The sequence below is a fragment of the Urocampus carinirostris genome, chromosome 6, assembly GCF_059441175.1.
Source record: "Urocampus carinirostris isolate Australia breed hairy pipefish chromosome 6, RoL_Ucar_1.0, whole genome shotgun sequence".
Taxonomy (NCBI): Eukaryota; Metazoa; Chordata; class Actinopteri; order Syngnathiformes; family Syngnathidae; genus Urocampus; species Urocampus carinirostris.
Genome location: NC_142354.1, coordinates 34,051,190 through 34,069,329, shown reverse-complemented (window position 1 = coordinate 34,069,329; position 18,140 = coordinate 34,051,190). Strand labels below are relative to the sequence as shown.

The 18,140-nt window shown below is 39.3% G+C and overlaps 1 protein-coding gene across 1 annotated transcript; it reads right to left on the bottom strand.

The window, feature by feature from the left end:
* Window positions 1-32: 32 nt before the first annotated feature.
* On the bottom strand, window positions 33-18,133 carry mars1 (methionyl-tRNA synthetase 1). Its single transcript, XM_088338821.1, has 21 exons — window positions 17,870-18,133; window positions 14,145-14,235; window positions 13,976-14,054; window positions 13,571-13,702; window positions 12,946-13,021; window positions 12,578-12,762; window positions 12,284-12,393; window positions 12,099-12,215; window positions 11,699-11,902; window positions 10,415-10,616; window positions 10,079-10,153; window positions 9,839-10,009; window positions 7,771-7,866; window positions 7,287-7,404; window positions 6,965-7,178; window positions 4,519-4,650; window positions 4,288-4,392; window positions 3,887-4,082; window positions 3,019-3,090; window positions 2,384-2,506; window positions 33-195 (listed from the first exon to the last, which is right to left on the bottom strand). Exons 1-21 carry the CDS (start codon window positions 17,970-17,972, stop codon window positions 46-48), a joined length of 2,751 nt encoding a protein of 916 aa, XP_088194947.1. The 5' UTR covers window positions 17,973-18,133; the 3' UTR covers window positions 33-45.
* Window positions 18,134-18,140: the final 7 nt, after the last annotated feature.

Here is an 18,140-nt window from a genome sequence, read left to right as displayed (position 1 = left end):
TTGCTAACCACCGTCTTTGTTACTTTCTTTCCCCCCCCGTGTATCTCACTTCTTCTTTCCCTTGGCCGGTGCGGGTTCGGGACTCTTGCCCTCTGCCATTGCCAACTGCTTTTTAAGCTCCAACAATTTGGATACCTCGGCCGTAATCACCGCCTTGTCGGCCTTCTGCGCTTTCAAGGCTCGCACCTTTTCCCCCTGGAAAAAAGAGAAGACAATACATATTATTAATGTGCATTGATAAGATCGGATATAGTCTTTTTTTTGCTAAAAGGAATTTAATTAAAACATGACATACTTTTGAATCCGTGATCAATAATAAAATATGAGAAATGAAAAGAAAAACTGAATATTCAATATATGTATATTAATTTATGACAAAGCTCACACATACATTGGACTCAAATTTAAAGCACTATTACTTAAAACTAGAAATCTGTGTGACTTAAAAAAACAAATGGATGTTTGATTTTTGTACAAGGTTTAGTTCTAATAAATGAAATGAAATAAATGCTGCCCAGGTGACAGACATGAATAAGGGGGATGTTCTCCATTAAACCCCGAGTTTGTTTCTCCTTCAAATATCTCCTTCTGTCAAATATAACTCCAGTTGAATTTTAGATGCAATAATACTCAATATTTAAAAGAGCCTACAATTATTTGGGACAAACTCTTTTAATCTATCTTAAGCCCATTTATAATTTGAGCTTGACTTAGAAAAGTAGGATAAACTTTGTTAGGATTTGATGTTAACCATATCTTCAGGTTTGGGGAGAAACTGAATACCCCCACTGGTTCATTGCATGCAATACAGAAAGAACACAACAGCATCTCATTACACCGAAAGAAAAAACATTACAGGTAAGTAACTTTTTTTTTGGTAAAGAAAATTGTTATATTTTTTTTGTGGGCTGGCAGAGGGTCCAATTATACTAGTGGACGACTGCTGGATTTACAATCATGGAGAAAACAAAAGTTTTGTTTGAACATAAAATGTTATGTTGTAATGTAAAAGTAAGTAAAGGTAATCGAGCTACATCAGTTTTATTATGGCCTGTCAGATTTTACAATGCTATAAGTACATACTTTAAAAGGCAACCAAATACCCATCCTGCCATCATTATCATAACAGTTGATTTTGTTTAAATCAGACTGGAATTAAAGGCAATCAAGTTATGTTACTTTTGTAATGGTATGTTGATTTTACAATAGGCGGTAAAGTGGTGAGTGGTTAGCGCATCAGGGCTCAAGTCAAACTTCCGGCCTTTCTGTGTGGAGTTTGCATGTTCTCCCCATACCAGCTTGGTTTTCCTCTGGGCAGTCCGTTTTTCTCCCACGTTCCAAAACATGCATGGCAGGTTAAGTAACGCTTCCAAATTCTCACTAAGTGTGTATGAGCGAGTGAGTTGTCAGTCTCTGTGTGCCCTGCGACTGGCTGGCAACCAGTTCAGGGTGTCCCCTGCCTACTGCCTGGGATGGGCTCTAGCACCCCCGCGACCCTAGTGAAGAAAAGCTGGATGGATGGATTTTTCAATACTAAGTATTGTATTTTCCGCACTACAAAGCACAACTACAAGCCTCAAATTGGCCAGAAATTTAAAAGAGCATCTTATTACCTGGTGCACCTTACATATACCGCAAAATACGGTGGATACGATTGGACATGCAGTATTTATTTGTGTGCAACTACATGAGCTTACGCTATATTAACAATTTTGTCAAATGACTGAACAATCGAGACACATTGCTGATTATAATGCAAAGCATTGTATGAAACCCGACCCTTAACCACGGGACGACATACAAAAAGGAATGTTCTCATTATCACACCGTTATTACTGAAGGTGCCAGAAACAAATGTTAGAGAATGGAGAACAAAAATGGTGTCCTCAAAGATATAAATGCAAAGTCTGATTCATCATCAGATACACCAAAGAGTTGTTTCTCTTTTAGTGTTTTTTTTTGTGTATTTACAGATAAGAACAAATTTCTGTTTTCTCCATTCTCCAACATTCGTTTCTGGCACATCAGTAAAACATAGTGTGATAATGAAATACAATTGAGTGGCATTTTTATGTCATATGTATCACTGGTGGTCAGGTTTTGGCATTCTCACCAAACGTAACCTGGGTTCGATACCCAATGCATGCAGTATTTAGCGATTTTTCGACTGATCAATCATTGCACTAATTGATCCTAAAGTGTGTAAAATATGGTAGCGCATACTGTAGTTCAAATTCCATGCATCTTATAGTTTAGTGCACCTTATGTATGATAAATGCATGACAAACAACTATTTTTGGAGTGTGCTCCTTGCACACTACACATTTTAAAGGGAACCACATACTTTGAATGGAAAATACATTTTGACAGTTGTCAAAATTACCTGCTCTGCCACGTCTTGCGTCAGCTGTCTGGCTTTTTCAGGGTCGGCTCCGGTGTTCACTTGGATTGCAGGAGTGGGCGGAGTGGCGGAGAACTGGGTGCTGGCAGCGTTTTCACTCGGCTTCTGAGTGAGAAATCACAACATGCAGCTTTGTTATAATTTCAGGGCCAAAACAGACTTCATTTTAGACAATAGCGCTTCTCAGTCAAAGTGTCGGCGGGGGATTTCACGAGCGGATGATGAATGAAGAGACGTCAGGACGCAGTTGACTCACGGTGATAAGACAGCATTCTAATTCGGCCGCCCGTATTAGTGAAAGCATGCGGTAATCAACTATGACAGCACCAGCGTGAATGCTGCACAATCAAACAGCAACGATACCTTCTTGTTTGCTGCTTCATCTTCAGGCTAGATGAAGGCAGTTAAAGAAAAGGCCTAGTCAATGATCATTATTTTACCTCTTTGGTGAATTCAGAAAAAAACAAAGCTCGTAATATTGGGTTGCTGTGCATCAAATTTAGGAAAGGCACAATGTGAGGAAGTATTCCATCTGTGGTGTTAATACAGGTAGAGATCACCACTTGTCATTTCCCAAACAAAACATACAATCAAACCGCTTCTTGATTATTACATACTTGCTGTCCACCGAATCTCTTCTTCAAGGCTTCGATTTGCTCCACCTCCAGTTTTTGGAACAATGGACTAACCTGAGGAAGGGGAAAGGGAGTAAATATGGTGAATAGAACGAATATATAATGAAATAAATACTTCTATCTATCTACCCGGGTCATATCTCCAAAGAGGGGTGACGGACAGCAAGACAAACATGTACACAAAAACAAAGAAAAAAGTAGCACACAACACAAAAAATGTGACCAGTGCCAACCCAAATGCCCAAACACCCAAACAAGTTGGTCATGCTTTCGTCCCTCCATAAATACTCAAAAGGAGCAAAATAATACTCTTTTGCTTATTGTTAGGGAATTATTTTTTTTCATTTTACTAAAAATGAATAAATATTAAGTGAGGCCAAAAATTACCCCTCCTTGGGCTGGGGTTTGATGCCCGTGGTCGGGTCTGGCTGGATTTTTAAGGCACTATCTTACCACTCATATAAACCCAATACAAATATGTAAATAATTAAAAAAATGTTATTACTTCCATGCAATTAAATGTCATTTTTGAGTTTATGATTTCTATGTACAACACATTTCCTGGGGTATGTGACTACGCAAAAGTTGGTACTAGTATTAAATGAGATAGCTTCCTACCTTTTAGAAATACAAACAAGTGACATACTATCCTATTGCAACCAAGTATTAGGTTGTACATGATTCATTTTCAAGAGACCGTCCCAATTGTTTTTTTTTTAATTCAGTGTATTTCCCCATCTGCTGGAGTGCCCCCATGCCTCACATCGATTGCACTTTGGGCAATCTCCACAGGAGCCAAAGTGAAGAGACCCTACGTATTTTACCTAAACTAGCTTTATTGCATACTTACTGTGCCAATTCGGTGGCCGGCGTCCAGGACACGTGTGAAGGCGGCCGTGTCTTGCAGCAGGGCACTGATACAAGAAGCAGGCGCATTGAGTTGATCCCTTATGGTTTGGCTAACAGTCGGCATGTAGGGGGAAAGCATGACAGACAGCAAGCATGCAATGTTGATGGAGACTCCGGTGACGGTGCCTGCACGCTGCCTGAAGGAGAATGATAAATTCTTATTACTGGTCCCGCAAAAATGAATTTCACAATTTCAGGTATGACATTAGAATACAAGGAGTGTGTTTTTCAAAATGTGAGTAACGGGAAATTTCTTGATTTTTATTCAATTCTCAGTTATACTTGTAGAAGAAAAGATGTCCAATTAGATGGCTCAATTGTCAGGGTTCTTTTTGATCTCACCGTTCAGCATCTCCTCCCTTGATCTTCTTCCAAGGTTCATTTATTTGGATGTACTGGTTGCCATGGCGAGAAATGTTGAGGATGTGCTTCAAAGCATCACGAATTCTGGAGGATATATTCACACACCACTTCACTTTATTACCAGTTAACACATTACAAAACTATGCATAAACAGAAAAGCAGACTCTAGGGCCAGATTGAATGTAATATACATAATTCAAGTGTTCTTACTTGACTTTGTCCATGAGCTGGATGTACTGTTGCAGCTCCCAGCCCACTAAAGCCAGGAGCTTCTTATCTTCCTGCAGCAGCTCCATCGCGGGCACACAGCCATCAAAGAACTTTGAAACAAACATGCCGGCTCTGGAGGATAGGGTGGGAAGCAGAGGCGAAAGTTGAAGGGGTTGAGGAAAAAAAAGAACAGAAAAGAAAAAATAAATTTTATTTATATATATATATATATATATATATATATATAGGGGTCATCAAGAGAGTGAGAGAGGCAGTTAGAAATCAGTGGGGAGAAAGTGCTACATGAAAAAATAGACTTGCAAGCCACCACGCTAATTGATGATAAATTATAGATTGTGTTGCGATGCGTAATGCACTCCTCTGATGTAAATGAACATTACAGCTCTCCCTTTGAGCCTCTTCACTGCAAATAATCGAGGCAAGTTGGAAGCGCGCGTCAGCGGGATGCTGGTGCTAAGAGGCTGATGGATCTGACGCAACACACCCATTTATATTTAACTACGTTTCACCCATCCAAAATGCTGTGGCAAAATTTTAATATTGACAACGAAGGGGTGGTTTGACGTTAGGAATGGAATGAACTCAGCCTGCCCCCCACTTTTGGATTTATGGGTAACCATAAGGATCAGAAGGTGGACATCCCGACACTAATTATCTTTTGATTTGAGGTCGGATTTTTCGTTCCCTCCAAGCACTGCCGGCTGGATGCGGTTTAACTGCTTTTAAAAGCAATTAGGCATCGATGCTTGCTGCCCCAGAATAATTTTGGAAGATGAAGGTACTTTGAAAAAAATAAATCAGAGGGAAACATCTTTCATGTGGGATTTAACCCCAATCTTTTTTAAGTCATTAAGAAGTGGTCTAATTGAGTGTGAGATTACACCATCCCAAACATATTTACAAAACGGGGAGTATCTCTTGAAATAGTTACGTCTTCAACAATCTCAGATCATAATTAGACTTGATGTTTGATGCAGATTGCTCTGCCTTTGATTTCATGTTGACTGAAACAGCACTATTTTTTGCAAGAAGACAACATTTGCAATTTGTTAGTTGCCTTGTTGATTACAGCTAATTATGACACTGCCTTGTTATATTTCAGTTGGACAATTCTTACTGTGCATACTGTGTACTTGTAGTACGGGCATGGCTGTTAAGGTTAAAGATATGTTTTTTCAAAGTATTTCTATGATCGATGGTCATTTTTTAAGTTTTACCCTAATTGTTTATTAATGACAAGGATATACAAGATCCTATTTTGAGTTAAATTATTTAAAGGGACTCACAAACCTGGTAAGAATGTCCTTGCCGACATTTTCTATTAAGTATGGAGGTCATGTTGCTCCAGATCCTAGGAAATCAAATGTTGTGTTGGGTTCCCGAACGTTACATTTTAGGCACAGTTCATTTTCATCTTTATATGGCTCCCTTTGGGTATGTTATTAGAAGACACGGTGTCAGATTCTATGGTTAAACTGATGTTGGAGAAAGGGCAGTATTTTTTTTATTGACCTCTGAATGCTTAATACAACTCTGAGTTGCATTATAGAATTAGAATTGTCTTTTTTGTCATTGATAACAAAGTAGTGAGTTTTGTTTGCATCAAGATTAGATTAATAGTCTGTAGGTTGCAATAATCTGTGGTCCGTGAAGCCCTTTGAGACTCCGTGTGATAAAGGGCTATACAAATAATCATAAACAAACAGACATAGAACTCCAGGGTAAACGCGTAATAAAGACTTAAAAAGAGAAAAATAAGGTAAAAAGGATGTCAGGGTAAATGGGCAAGAATATTTACAAAGGTAGCGCTTGGAGATTGGCCTAAGTTGTAAGTGCATCGTAACAAAGAACAAATGGAAAACAAACTGTGCAACAACATTTAGCAGAAACAAAATTCCACATTAAGTCGATAAATAAGAAATGAATGCTTACTTTTCTATAGTTAGGCATGCTAACTATTTTTTGTAGTTTTGTGCCCTATTTTAGGGTGGTGATTGTTCCGGGGAAGAAACCGTCTCTGAGCCCGTTAGTCCTTGTTATAAGGGTCCTGTGGTGCTACCATTTTGTCATGTTAAGTCTTTATAAGAATATCGTTATCATTTAATGTAACTCTGTAAATCATATGAAGACACAATTAAACTCTCCTAAAATGTCCTCTCTTTATTTTACTAAAACATTTAGAAATTGAAAACTATCGTTTGCCAACCCTTGCTGTATGAGACCTCCCTCATTCTTCTTATGTACTCCTACCCAAATGACCATTGAAGATTATTGTCCTTGACTGTGCCTGAAGCTCTATGATTTCAGTGAGTTTTCCTCTAAACTTTGTAAACTGATCCACACTTTCTTGGTTTTAAAATATAAAACTTTCTTGAGCTAAAACATTGTTGACAATGCATCCTTACTCAGCATTTTCTTCATCTACCTATTAATGAAGTTTCCCAAGTTGTTGAGTAGCTCAGAGTTGTTCTTCAAAGCCATGTCTGCCCACGAGAAAGCAGAGTCTTGCCCCTCCGGTCGCACGTAAAGCAAGTAGAAGCGCCACACGTCCGATGGGATGCCCGTGTCTTTTGCCATGTCGCCAAACACGCCAACACCACGGCTCTTGGAGAACTTTGTGTCTTCATAATTCAAATATTCTGTATACAAATCAGAATGTTACATATGTGATCGTGGCATGAATAATTCACAGTACTTTTTACCGATAATACATGCAATAAAAGTATTCGTGATTTCTAAATAATTACCAGTTGCAATCAAGTGATTGACCAGTGTGTAGTTCTCCCGAGCTCCAAGGAGGGAGCAGGGAAATACCACACTGTGGAACGGGACATTGTCCTTGGCCATGAAGTTGTACAGCTCCACCTGGCGTCACAAAATAACACTGCAATGTGAGGATGACATCATATTGGATCATGGTGAGATCATCCCGTTCAAAGAGGACTTATCAGCGATTCCCAGCCCCCACCCTAAACACACGCTGACACACACAGCTTTGCTCAATCCTGGATTTTGGATGGAGCAAGATGAGATGAGTGGATGTGAATTAAGTTGTCGCCCATTTTCTTTTTTTCTAATCTGTTGGATCTTATATCTTTTAATGAACAAGTAAAAGGGAGTTAATTTAACATTTAAAGCATGACATTAGTTGATCTTAATTTGTTTTCCGATGCAAAAGGATGAGAAGTTTATCTTAAACTTGCCGATTAAAAGTACATTAGATTGAGTTACCTGATCTGGATTCTTCCACCATTGCTCCCATTTGTCTGTGTAGTTTGCAGTTATGGAAACATAACCAATTGGGGCGTCAAACCATACGTAGAACACCTAAAGGAGCAAAAAAGAAAGAGTGGCCACAATGATAAATGAAAAAACTTGAAATATTTTGTAAACTTGAGCTCAATTTTCACTATATGGATCAAATGAGTCAGTTCGGTCTCTTTGAAATGGCACATATAAGATGTGAATCAAGGTAGTGCAAAATGGAAATCATGTATAAGTGGATAACAATGTTTTAAAGATCAGATATTTTCCATCCAATACGTAGTATCAAAAGACAAGGACAACCTATGAATCAGTGACCAATAAGTGTTAATAGGGTAAATATCCATTATCTGCACCAATTATTCTCAGTAGGGTTGCAGGGGTGCAGGAGCCCATCCCAGCTATCTTCGGGCAGGGGACACCCCGAACTGGTTGCCAGCCAGTCGCAGGGCACACAGAGAAATACAACTCACTCGCTCATTCACACCGAGGGACTATTAGGACCGGCCAATTTACCTAACATGCATTATTTTTGAAATGTGGGATGAAACCTGAATGCCCAGAGGAAACTCACGCAAGCACGCTGAGAACATGCAAATTCCGCACAGAAATGCTGGTAGCTGGATTTGAATCCATTAACTCAGAACTGTGCGCTAACCACTCAGCTGCCACGCCAAACAAAACTATGTAGCTCTAAACTACACTAAAAGCGTGACCAAAAACGATTTTTGCTCCAACTTACAAGCTACAGTAAATGTGTGTCCATAATTATTCATTTTCCAGCCACTTATCCAAAGGATTGTCCCAGGGACATTGGAGCCCATCCCAGCTGACTTTCGGCAGTAGGCAGGGGACACCCTGGACTGGTAGCCAGTCAATTTGTAGGGCACACAAAGACAGACACACACTCTTTCCGAGGGAAATTATTGACGGGACAATCTTGACTGGCCAATTGTTCTGCCATGCATGTTTTTGGTACATGGGACAAATCCAGAGTGCCCGGAGAAAATCTACTCAGGCATTGGAAAAAAACATGCAAACTTCACACAGAGAGGCTGATAGCTGGAATTGAACCTAGGACCTCTGAAATGTGAGGCAAATGAGTTTATCAGTCATCAACAGTGCCGCCATGATTAAATGAGCCAAAAAGGGGAAGGTTATGTTGTTACTAATCAACAGTTAAAATGTACAAGTTTGTTTAGATAACATAACGCATGGGTACCTCTACTTACGAAGGTCTCTACATACGAAAGATTCAGGTTAAGTACCTGAATGTAAAATTATTGCCTATAGTTACAAAAGTGTTTCAGCATACAAATTCAAAAATATAGTACATTACGTGCTGCTATTAGCCGCTCACGGAGTTTCCCGAAAGTAAAAAAAATTAGTCCTGCTTGAAATCTGCCTGGCAACCCAGTGCGCGTGCATGCTCCCAACATAGTCTTTGTGTCAACATCACAGTTCAGCATTCAGAGACTAATATGAGGGGTTCCGACAAGATAGAGGAAAGGAGGACGCAGCAATCATTTAATCAGCCTAAATGAAAGACATTTTAGCAAATTTCCATGAAGTCTTGGAATTTGTGAAAAGGCATCACCTGGAAAAAGTGTTGACAGGTCAGGCTATCATTCATTATGAAGTTTCTCTTGCGTATTCCAGACAGATTGGTAGACGTCCTTGGATCAGTTTTTCAAGAAACGATGCAAAAAAGTAATATTTTCGCTATTTTCTTTATTCGTTTTTTTACAGTATGTGCCTCCCGTTTTATGTTTACTGAGCAGTAATCGAATTTTAAATTGCATTTGTTTCATGTTCTGAAGCTCATATGATTCATCCAAAAAATATACAGTACTTTTGCGGGGATCTGTGCATTTATACTCAATATGCGTCTCTTCTTACAAAATTTTCAGGTTACGACGCTACTCCCAGAACGATTCAAATTTGTAAGTAGAGGTACCAGTGCAAGTCAGAATATTGGAATTGGGCACCTGGACAGAAAATGTGAAATCAGACCAAGTCGAAAAAAGAAGCGGACCTTTTCTTTAAAGTCTGGGTGTGGTACTGGTGTCCCCCAGAGCAGATCTCTGGTAATACAGCGAGGTTTGAGTCCATCCCTAAGCCAGGAGCGAGTTATCTGTCTGGCATTTGCTGTCCAGTCACCGCTGCTGGTAGACTTTTCTAGCCACTGCTCCAATTGAGCCTCTAACTGGTAAAAGAAAAAATAAAATTGATAAAGAGCTCATGCTATGTTGTTAAAGGAAGTTACAATTTTTACCTTTGGCAGATCCAGGAAAAGATGCTTAGAGGATTGAATGACAGGAGTCTGGCTGCAAACTTTACAGTGAGGTGCCTAAGGGGAAAAGATGTACCTTCGTCAAAGGCAATCGAGAAGTCCTTTTTGTCTGTCCGCAAGTGAATCACTGAGCGCAACCACTCATTTTTACAATCACTCAAACGTTGATTTTGAACTGCAAAAATGTTAATGGATAGACTGACCTTTTAATGTAAGGCAAATAGGAGTGTTGAGGAGTTAAAACTACAATGTATTCTGAATAAATCTTGAGGACAACCATACTCCAAAAGCAGTCTCATATCAGTGTCAAGAACTTACCTTGAGTTCCACAGCATTAATGAGCCGTCCGCATTTATCGCACTGGTCACCGCGGGCATCTGGGTAACTGCAGTGGGGACAGGTGCCTTCGACAAAGCGGTCAGCCAAAAAACGCTGGCATTTCTCACAACGTAGCTGCTCCACAATGTCCTCCACCAGAAAGCCATTCTTGTGGAGTCTCCAGAAAATATTCTGAGCTATCCTAAGTGGAAGAAGTTGAGATCACATTCAGACGGAGGCAGACCAGACCGATTCAAACATGAGTAACATTGTTCACAAACATATTGGAGAAAATACAAATGCATTGGTAAAGCACAGGCAATCACTGCACTTCTATTGGTGAGGGATATGCTTATGCTTGGATCTACATATAAAAGCTCTTTACATTTATCCACTATGGTTAAGTCTGTGGTAAGTTTTACTACTTCACACATACTTCACACCCTTGTTGCTGTTACAAATATTTTATGGAAGAAATGTCTCCAACTTTTGTTTTTCATTTCAGAGTACGGATGTTTATTTAGCAGCACAGAAATCACAGCTACAGTAGATGCAAATTTTGGGGGGAATTTTCAAGTGAGGGGAATTTTGGAAGTAGTCGACTACAACTTCAATTCAGGTTTTAGAGTTAATAAGTGGATGTAATGTCTTATCTAACCAGACATCAACATCAAAATCCTGCAAAGATAATCTGGTAATCTTATGCTACATAGTTCAAATAATGATGAAAAACGTATTAGCCTTTTCATTTACAAGATTTGCGGGGTCACCGTAAGAATTATTTGATGTGGAAATATATCTGTCGGAATAGGCATGACTTAGGCAAAAATAAATAAATGAAAAGTAAAATTGAAATTATTTTCAAGATGCCTTCCTTCCACATACTGTATGCATTTTAATATTCATAAGGATATAACATTTAGAATTGATTTCCTCAAGCTTCAACAGAATGCACAATATTTTTTATGTTTAGCATTGTCCCCTTTTCCCTTCATCATTTTTTGTTTTATTTCTGAACGAGTTTTTCCACATTGCATCCCATGAAATCTATTGTCAATTTATTATATATTCACGTTTTATTTCACACGTAGATTTAACATATTGTCCATCGAATCGTTTTAATATTTCATAAATATTTCTTTACTATGGAAATTAACATAGGAAAATTCATTTGCACTTAACATATGGTCAGTTGCATGAGGAGAGGCTATGCAATTAGATTTTTTTAATTAAAAAAAAAAATGGACCCCAAACATAAGAAACTGAAGCCTGGTTGTAACTTACTCAGTCTGCTTCTCTGTGGTGGTTCTACCAAAGAAGTCAAAATCGATCTGGAACCACTTGTAGATGCTCGCATGGATGGCGTGGTACTTGTCGCAGATCTGCTGTGGCGTCAAGCCTTCCTCACGGGCTTTATTTTCTGTGGCTGTGCCGTACTCGTCTGTGCCGCAAATAAAAAGCGGGTTCCATCCTCGCAGTCGGGCGTACCTTGTGGAAAACGTTAGTAAGGCAGGGTTCATCTCTAAACTTGAGAGAAGAAACCCTATTACAAAAATAATTAGGCTGCAATATTCCTCTGTGAGCAAAGGACATTGTTAATGGTGCTTTGTACACCAGCGTCAAAATGTTGTTTGGTATTGCACTCATATATCTGGAACCCCTAGGACTCCTCTATTTTATGCACCTGGAGAAGACGTCAGCACTGAGAACACAGCCAATGATGTTTCCCAAGTGCGGTACATTGTTGACATAGGGCAACGCGCTGGTCATCAGGATGTTTCGTTTTCCCTCCTGCGGCAAGCTGAAGGGAAAAATCCCAAAAATATTATATACGTCTTGTAGATTATTATGTGAAATTGATTAACATACATGGGGTGAAGCCTGTCAGGGGCTGCCGATGTGGGGTTTAAACCTTTGTTCCAGGTGAAAGCAGCAGCGTCCATCTCTTCCTGTGACACGGCACGTTCCCCTTCTAGGTCCTTAACAAAGTCACAACCGTAATAAAAAAAAAAAAAAATACATATCAGGCTAGCATGTGCATTTTCATTCTGTCCTGTTCAATTGGTCAGATTTCTGAGGGTACTGCAGCACAGATAACACAACAGTGCTTCTAGTGCAACTCCTTGAAATCAAATGCTTTATTTGCTCTGATCTGGCAGATACCTCGGCAGGACCACTTTTGCATGGCTGGGTGCCAATTCTGCTCTGGCTATTCTGTGGCACAGGCTGCCTCTGCAAGAAGCTCTTCATTTCCTGCAGGCCTTTTCCCTGCAGCACCTTAAGAGATGACACGCAGTTCTGTGAAGCAGCCACGCGGTCGAACCAAAGCCTCACAGACTTGTGTTCACCTGGGAAAAGCAGGGGTGGAGATGAAACCATGTATATTTAAGTAAGGGAAAAGCATATCTAACAAAAGGCAATGATAAAACATTTAGCAGCTAAGGAAGGTGAAATTTTACTAAGACCAAAAATTTCACACGCACAACCAGATTTGAAAAATGTTTGAATTTAAATACTGTATTCATTCTTACCCGAAGATAAGGATGGTGAAGACAAAATTGGATGCAGCGCAACACACAGAATAAGGTCAGCGATTGTAAAAGCATCCTGAGAAACAGAGGATTATTATTAGCCAAATGCAATTTAATATTTTCCCCCATAAATATTGATGTTGCAGCTGGCATCAAAATGTTTTTGTGCTGCTAAAAATTAACTCTTTAAACCCGATTGAACTCAGATTCAAACCTAAGTTAAGGTGCTGTATGGCTTCATTTTTTTATCTCAACTTTAACAAGAGTTAAGTAAGCTGTATACCTTTAACTCATTAGTTAATCGACTTTTATAGCTATAATTTAAAAGTAGAAGCAGATAAGCCACTTGATAGCTTTAACACAAGTGTCGAAGAACAGCAAAGCTTTAACTCAAGCGTACATGGAACTTTAGAGTGTTATGTATTTAACTAAAGTTTAAGAGTGTTATAACTTTGACTCCACAGTTTTAACTCAGAGGTTAAACCTGCATAATGAAATATTTAGTATTTTTAGCCAACAAATGGCCCACAAATGTGACTGGCCAATAGTACAGGTTTAGATTGTCTACAGTGCAGCAATTTCATCAGATAAAATGGGTATACATGTTAAAAGAATAATTTTGTACCCCAGTTAAAAAAGGGGTCATCGCCTTGGTCAAGCTTTGGTCCAAGTAGCTGAGAGGCCCAGTGAGAACTTTGCTGGCCTCACATTCTTTCCCATGAAGAAACGCCAAATGAAGTGCCTGAATCAGGGCCGGCTGCAATAAAAGGACAGTGGTTACAGAATTTTTGTTTTTGACAAGTCCAAGAACACAATTGAACCCTTAAAATGTATACAACTTAAAATCTCCACTGGCGGCAACAACGTGTTGAAAAACAGTAAGAGGATTTTGCAGTCGACAATGTGCAGACACAGTAACTGAAAATCATTTTCATATTTCGGCAGGCTTAGCGGTCTTTTTTTTTTATTTTTATTTTTTTTCAACATCAGCAAGACTCAAAGGTCTCATGATTAACACTGAGGAGCTTACCTGGAGATCCGTGGCCTCCCATTCCAGCCACTGATCGCAAGCCGGGCTGCACTCTTGTCCACTCACTTCAAACAAGTATCTAACGGAACAACAAATGATTCGTTTTGATCCTCTGTAACAAGTGTATTTATTCATTTTGCAGGAAAAGCAGTATGTGTGCTGTACTTACCTGCATATGGCATTTGGGATAAAAAGGTATTGTCCATTAGGGAGTAAGAGGACTGGTAAAGACGGCTGGCTCAGGAAAGGTACTATTTTCTCTGAAAAAGAACCAAGTGATGCAAATGAAATCAAGCGATGCATTGAATTCTGTAAAGGCTAGAGGAAAACATTGCATTTTCACTGTTATTTTTACTGAAATCAATCATTGCAGTCCCAAAGGTTTTTTGTTGTAGATTTGGGATGGGGATTAGTATCAGAGTACAAGACCTAGGTTCAGCTTATCAGTACCCCAGAATGTCAAAGACAAGACACATAAAAGACACAGCTACATGACTGATTACAAACATAACTATCTACCATCTTTAATGTAGATTACTAATATTTTGGTAAGCCATTCTACACTTCTGCCCAACTGTTATTTTACTCTGCACAGGACATTTCAAAAGAGCCCATGACACATTTTCCGATCCACAAAATAACCAGGCTGCGTGAATCCAGGCATTCACTTTCGAAAAGACAAATTATAGATGGAGAGAAAAAAAAGAAAGAGAGAAAGAGTTTAAAAGTAAATAAATTCACACTTTAACAACTTCCATAGGTGCAGCCACCTTTTTTATATGAAGCTAACGACAACATCAGAGTGTGCTGGCTTTCTCTTATGTCTTCCTACAAGTAGAAGGCATTCTAGTTGTGAAGTTAACACTCTGTGTTGTCCTGGTAACAAAAGCCTGAATTATTATTGACACAACAGTTTGTTGAGGGAGGGCATAAAAATGCTTGTGTGCATAAAACTTGAACTTTTGCAAATATTGGCTTTTGGCAACATCATCCCACTAATGTTTATTAAACATCCTGCAAAGTGACTGAAAAAAAGGGGGAAAACAAATAAGTTACTATATGTCAGATCTAATATTTTAAGGAAGAAATGCAAATGGTTCATCTTCCATATAACAGAGGAGCATGCCAGATGGTGTCGACTTAATGATTACTAGGATCTGGCTGCTGAAGAAAATGCAAACATCTGGGACGAACATCCAGATCTAGGGTTGGGCGATGCATGATAATGCAGGTATATGTTTGACTTGTTTTTCCACATTCAGCTTTTTTATGATGCCGTTCAAGCAAGTTTTAACATGACAGACTGACACTAATTTATTATTTTATAATAATTGAAACAAGTATGTAGGTAATGTTTATGTATGATTGTCATCACACTATGGTCACAAGCTTTAAACATGTCGATCCATAATTACTTGTACAATTAATACAGATTGAAACACCCTTTTTATTGATGTAATTTCAGTACAACTGAAGAGGATTTTTTTCTTTCTTTAGTGACAGAGAGCGGAAAAAAATATCATTTTTCTTTGTGAAGTAGGTTTCGTACTAGACTTGTTTCAATCAAAAAAATACATTTTTGTTTCATCATAACAAGCTATGTTGTAAACTGGGAAGCTTGCTTTTTACAGCTTTATGACAAAACCACAAAATGATTGTGTGACATACCCCCCAAAAGATGTATTTTAAAAAGCACTTTAAAAAATAATATTTAACAGTGAGCATTATTTGACCACTAGATGATGCTGTATGGTGTAATCCAACCAAAAACAAGTGCTGAAAAGCACAAGGAAAAATACAAACTATCGACACTCAAAGTGACTGAGTGAATATTACTTGTCATTTCCTAGCCTTTTTGAAGATTTAGGTTACTTGTAGAAGCAAGATTGGCTCATGTAAGGTAACATGAATGCTAATTTCTCAACCTACGGCGGGATGGGCGCCACCAGGCTGCACTTGCCCAAAACACACCACAGGATGTTGTGCACGTACGACCTGAATGGTTAAGGAATCCAAACAAGTACATAAAAATGGCCCAAATATATGACGATTTATGTACTTTTCCTTATCATTGAAACCAATATTGGGCTTTATTTATTTATTTAAAAAAATTTAACCACATTGTTGTCACTAAATAAAACACACAGTCCCTTTAAGTGTTTGCATCCTTGCTGTCTCCATCCATTATCTGCACTGCTGATCCTCGGTAGGGTTAGAGCCCATCCCAGCTATAATTTGGCCATGGCAAGGAAAACCCTAAACTGGTTGCCAGCCAGTTGCTGGGCACACAGGAACTGACAATCTCATCTCATTAGCTGCACCGCTTATCCTCAGTAGGGTCGCGGGGGTGCTGGAGCCCATCCCAGCAATCATCGGGCAGTGGGCAGGGGACACCCTGAACTGGTTGCCAGCCAATTGCAGGGCACACGGGGACAGACAACTCACTCGCTCAGTCACACCTAGGGACAATTTGGACCGGCCAATTCACCTGAAATGCATGTCTTTGGAATGCGGGAGGAAACCGGAGTGCCCGGTGGAAACCCATGCAAGCACGGGGAGAACATACAAACTCCACACAATAAGGCCGGGAGCTGGATTTGAACCCACGCAGGAGGTTCCCACGACCTCAGACCTGTGCTGCACACGCGCTAACCACCGCGCCGCCGTGCTACGGAACAGACAATTTGCTCGCTCATTCACACCTAGAGACAATTTGGATAGGCCAATTAACCTGACGTGTGTGTTTCTTGAATGTGGGAGGAAACCGGTGTGCCCGGATGAAACCCGCGCAAGCACGGGGAGAACATGCAAACTCCAACCAGGAAGGCTGGCAGCTGGATTTGATCCCATGACCTCAGAAATGTGCCGCAGATGTGCTAACATCTCAGCCGCTGTGCCGCCCCCTTACTGTCTTCTCTTTCTATTTTAATGACTGAGGTTTTCGTTCTGAACGAGACTAGACCTCTCTCCCCTCTCTCATTAATTTAATTGTGACGTCTGCCAATGATAAAACAACAAACTGAAAATAAAGTGAGAAATACAAAGCACATATAGTAAATTAATGTCTAAATGTTGCTATAATCATCTTTAGTTGTTTTAATAAAAATGCAGTAAACGTTGATTACAACAAGATTAGGACACTCCAGGATACACACGCAATAAAAGCTTGAAAGAGAAAACTACGATGATATGAATGCCAGGATAAATATACACAGATATTTACAAGGTAATGCTTGAAGACTTGCCTGAGTTGTAAGTGCATCAAGTCATGTTTATTTGTATAGCCCTTTAGCATCAAAACAAATGCCTAATGAAGAAGTATTGCAACGACATTTAGCAGCAACATAACTACAAAATAGTTAAAAAAAATAAGAAATTAATGCCCATTTTTCTAGTGCATAAAAATATTTTCCCAATCTTGTGACTTTTTTTAGGGTGGTGATGAGTGATTTTTTTCTGTTTTTTATTGACACTTTTAACAGCAATTAAACACATTCACAATTACATTATCATATTCTAACAATATGAGGTTTGAACAATGGCATAGAAAAGGTAAAAAAGGTATGCAGAAGTACAAAGGTACACCTGCTAAACTACTTATTTGTACTGTACATTATTTCAATATGTGGATTTGCATCACAGTGGACAGCAAACCACAAAAGTGACGTCATGGATTTTCGTCCCCTGGTAAAAAAAAAATATTCTCGCACCTGAATGTGAGTGACAGAAATCAAGCTAGCTTAGTTGTCTCAAAAATGTGACTTTCACTAACACTCGCCGCAAAATAATAAGGACTCGTTGCCAAAAATATTAATTCATGTGAGCATGTCAGTATCCGTTTTATCACCAGTAACTAGTACTGGTATTGATAGGCTTATAAATTGTGCTTCTTACCATCATGGTTGACATACTGGACGTCACATTGCACTCCGGTTACTTCTACGGCAGCTAACACTTTAAGGCAGTGTGGGTTGCCTTCGCTAACAAACAGCTTCATTCGGCCGTCGAAATATGACTTGCTTTACGAAATCCTAACTTTTAAACACACTAGTGACTAAAATTTGACAACTTTGCCGGTATGCGTGGTCCGCGCATGCATGCTGATGCAAGGCAATGGCGCGTCACTGACTAATGGCGGATTGTAGTTTTTGATAATACTGTCTGA

What these genes read in the sequence shown, in the direction of transcription:
- mars1 (XM_088338821.1), bottom strand. Translation starts at nt 17,972, where the DNA reads ATGAAGCTGTTTGTTAGCGAAGGCAACCCACACTGCCTTAAAGTGTTA. An exon ending in GCAAAAGTGGTCCTGCCGAG is followed by an intron (nt 12,394 to 12,577) that starts GTATCTGCCAGA and finishes GACTTTGTTAAG; the next exon opens with GACCTAGAAGGGGAACGTGC. An exon ending in CAATCACTTGATTGCAACTG is followed by an intron (nt 7,179 to 7,286) that starts GTAATTATTTAG and finishes ATTTGTATACAG; the next exon opens with AATATTTGAATTATGAAGAC.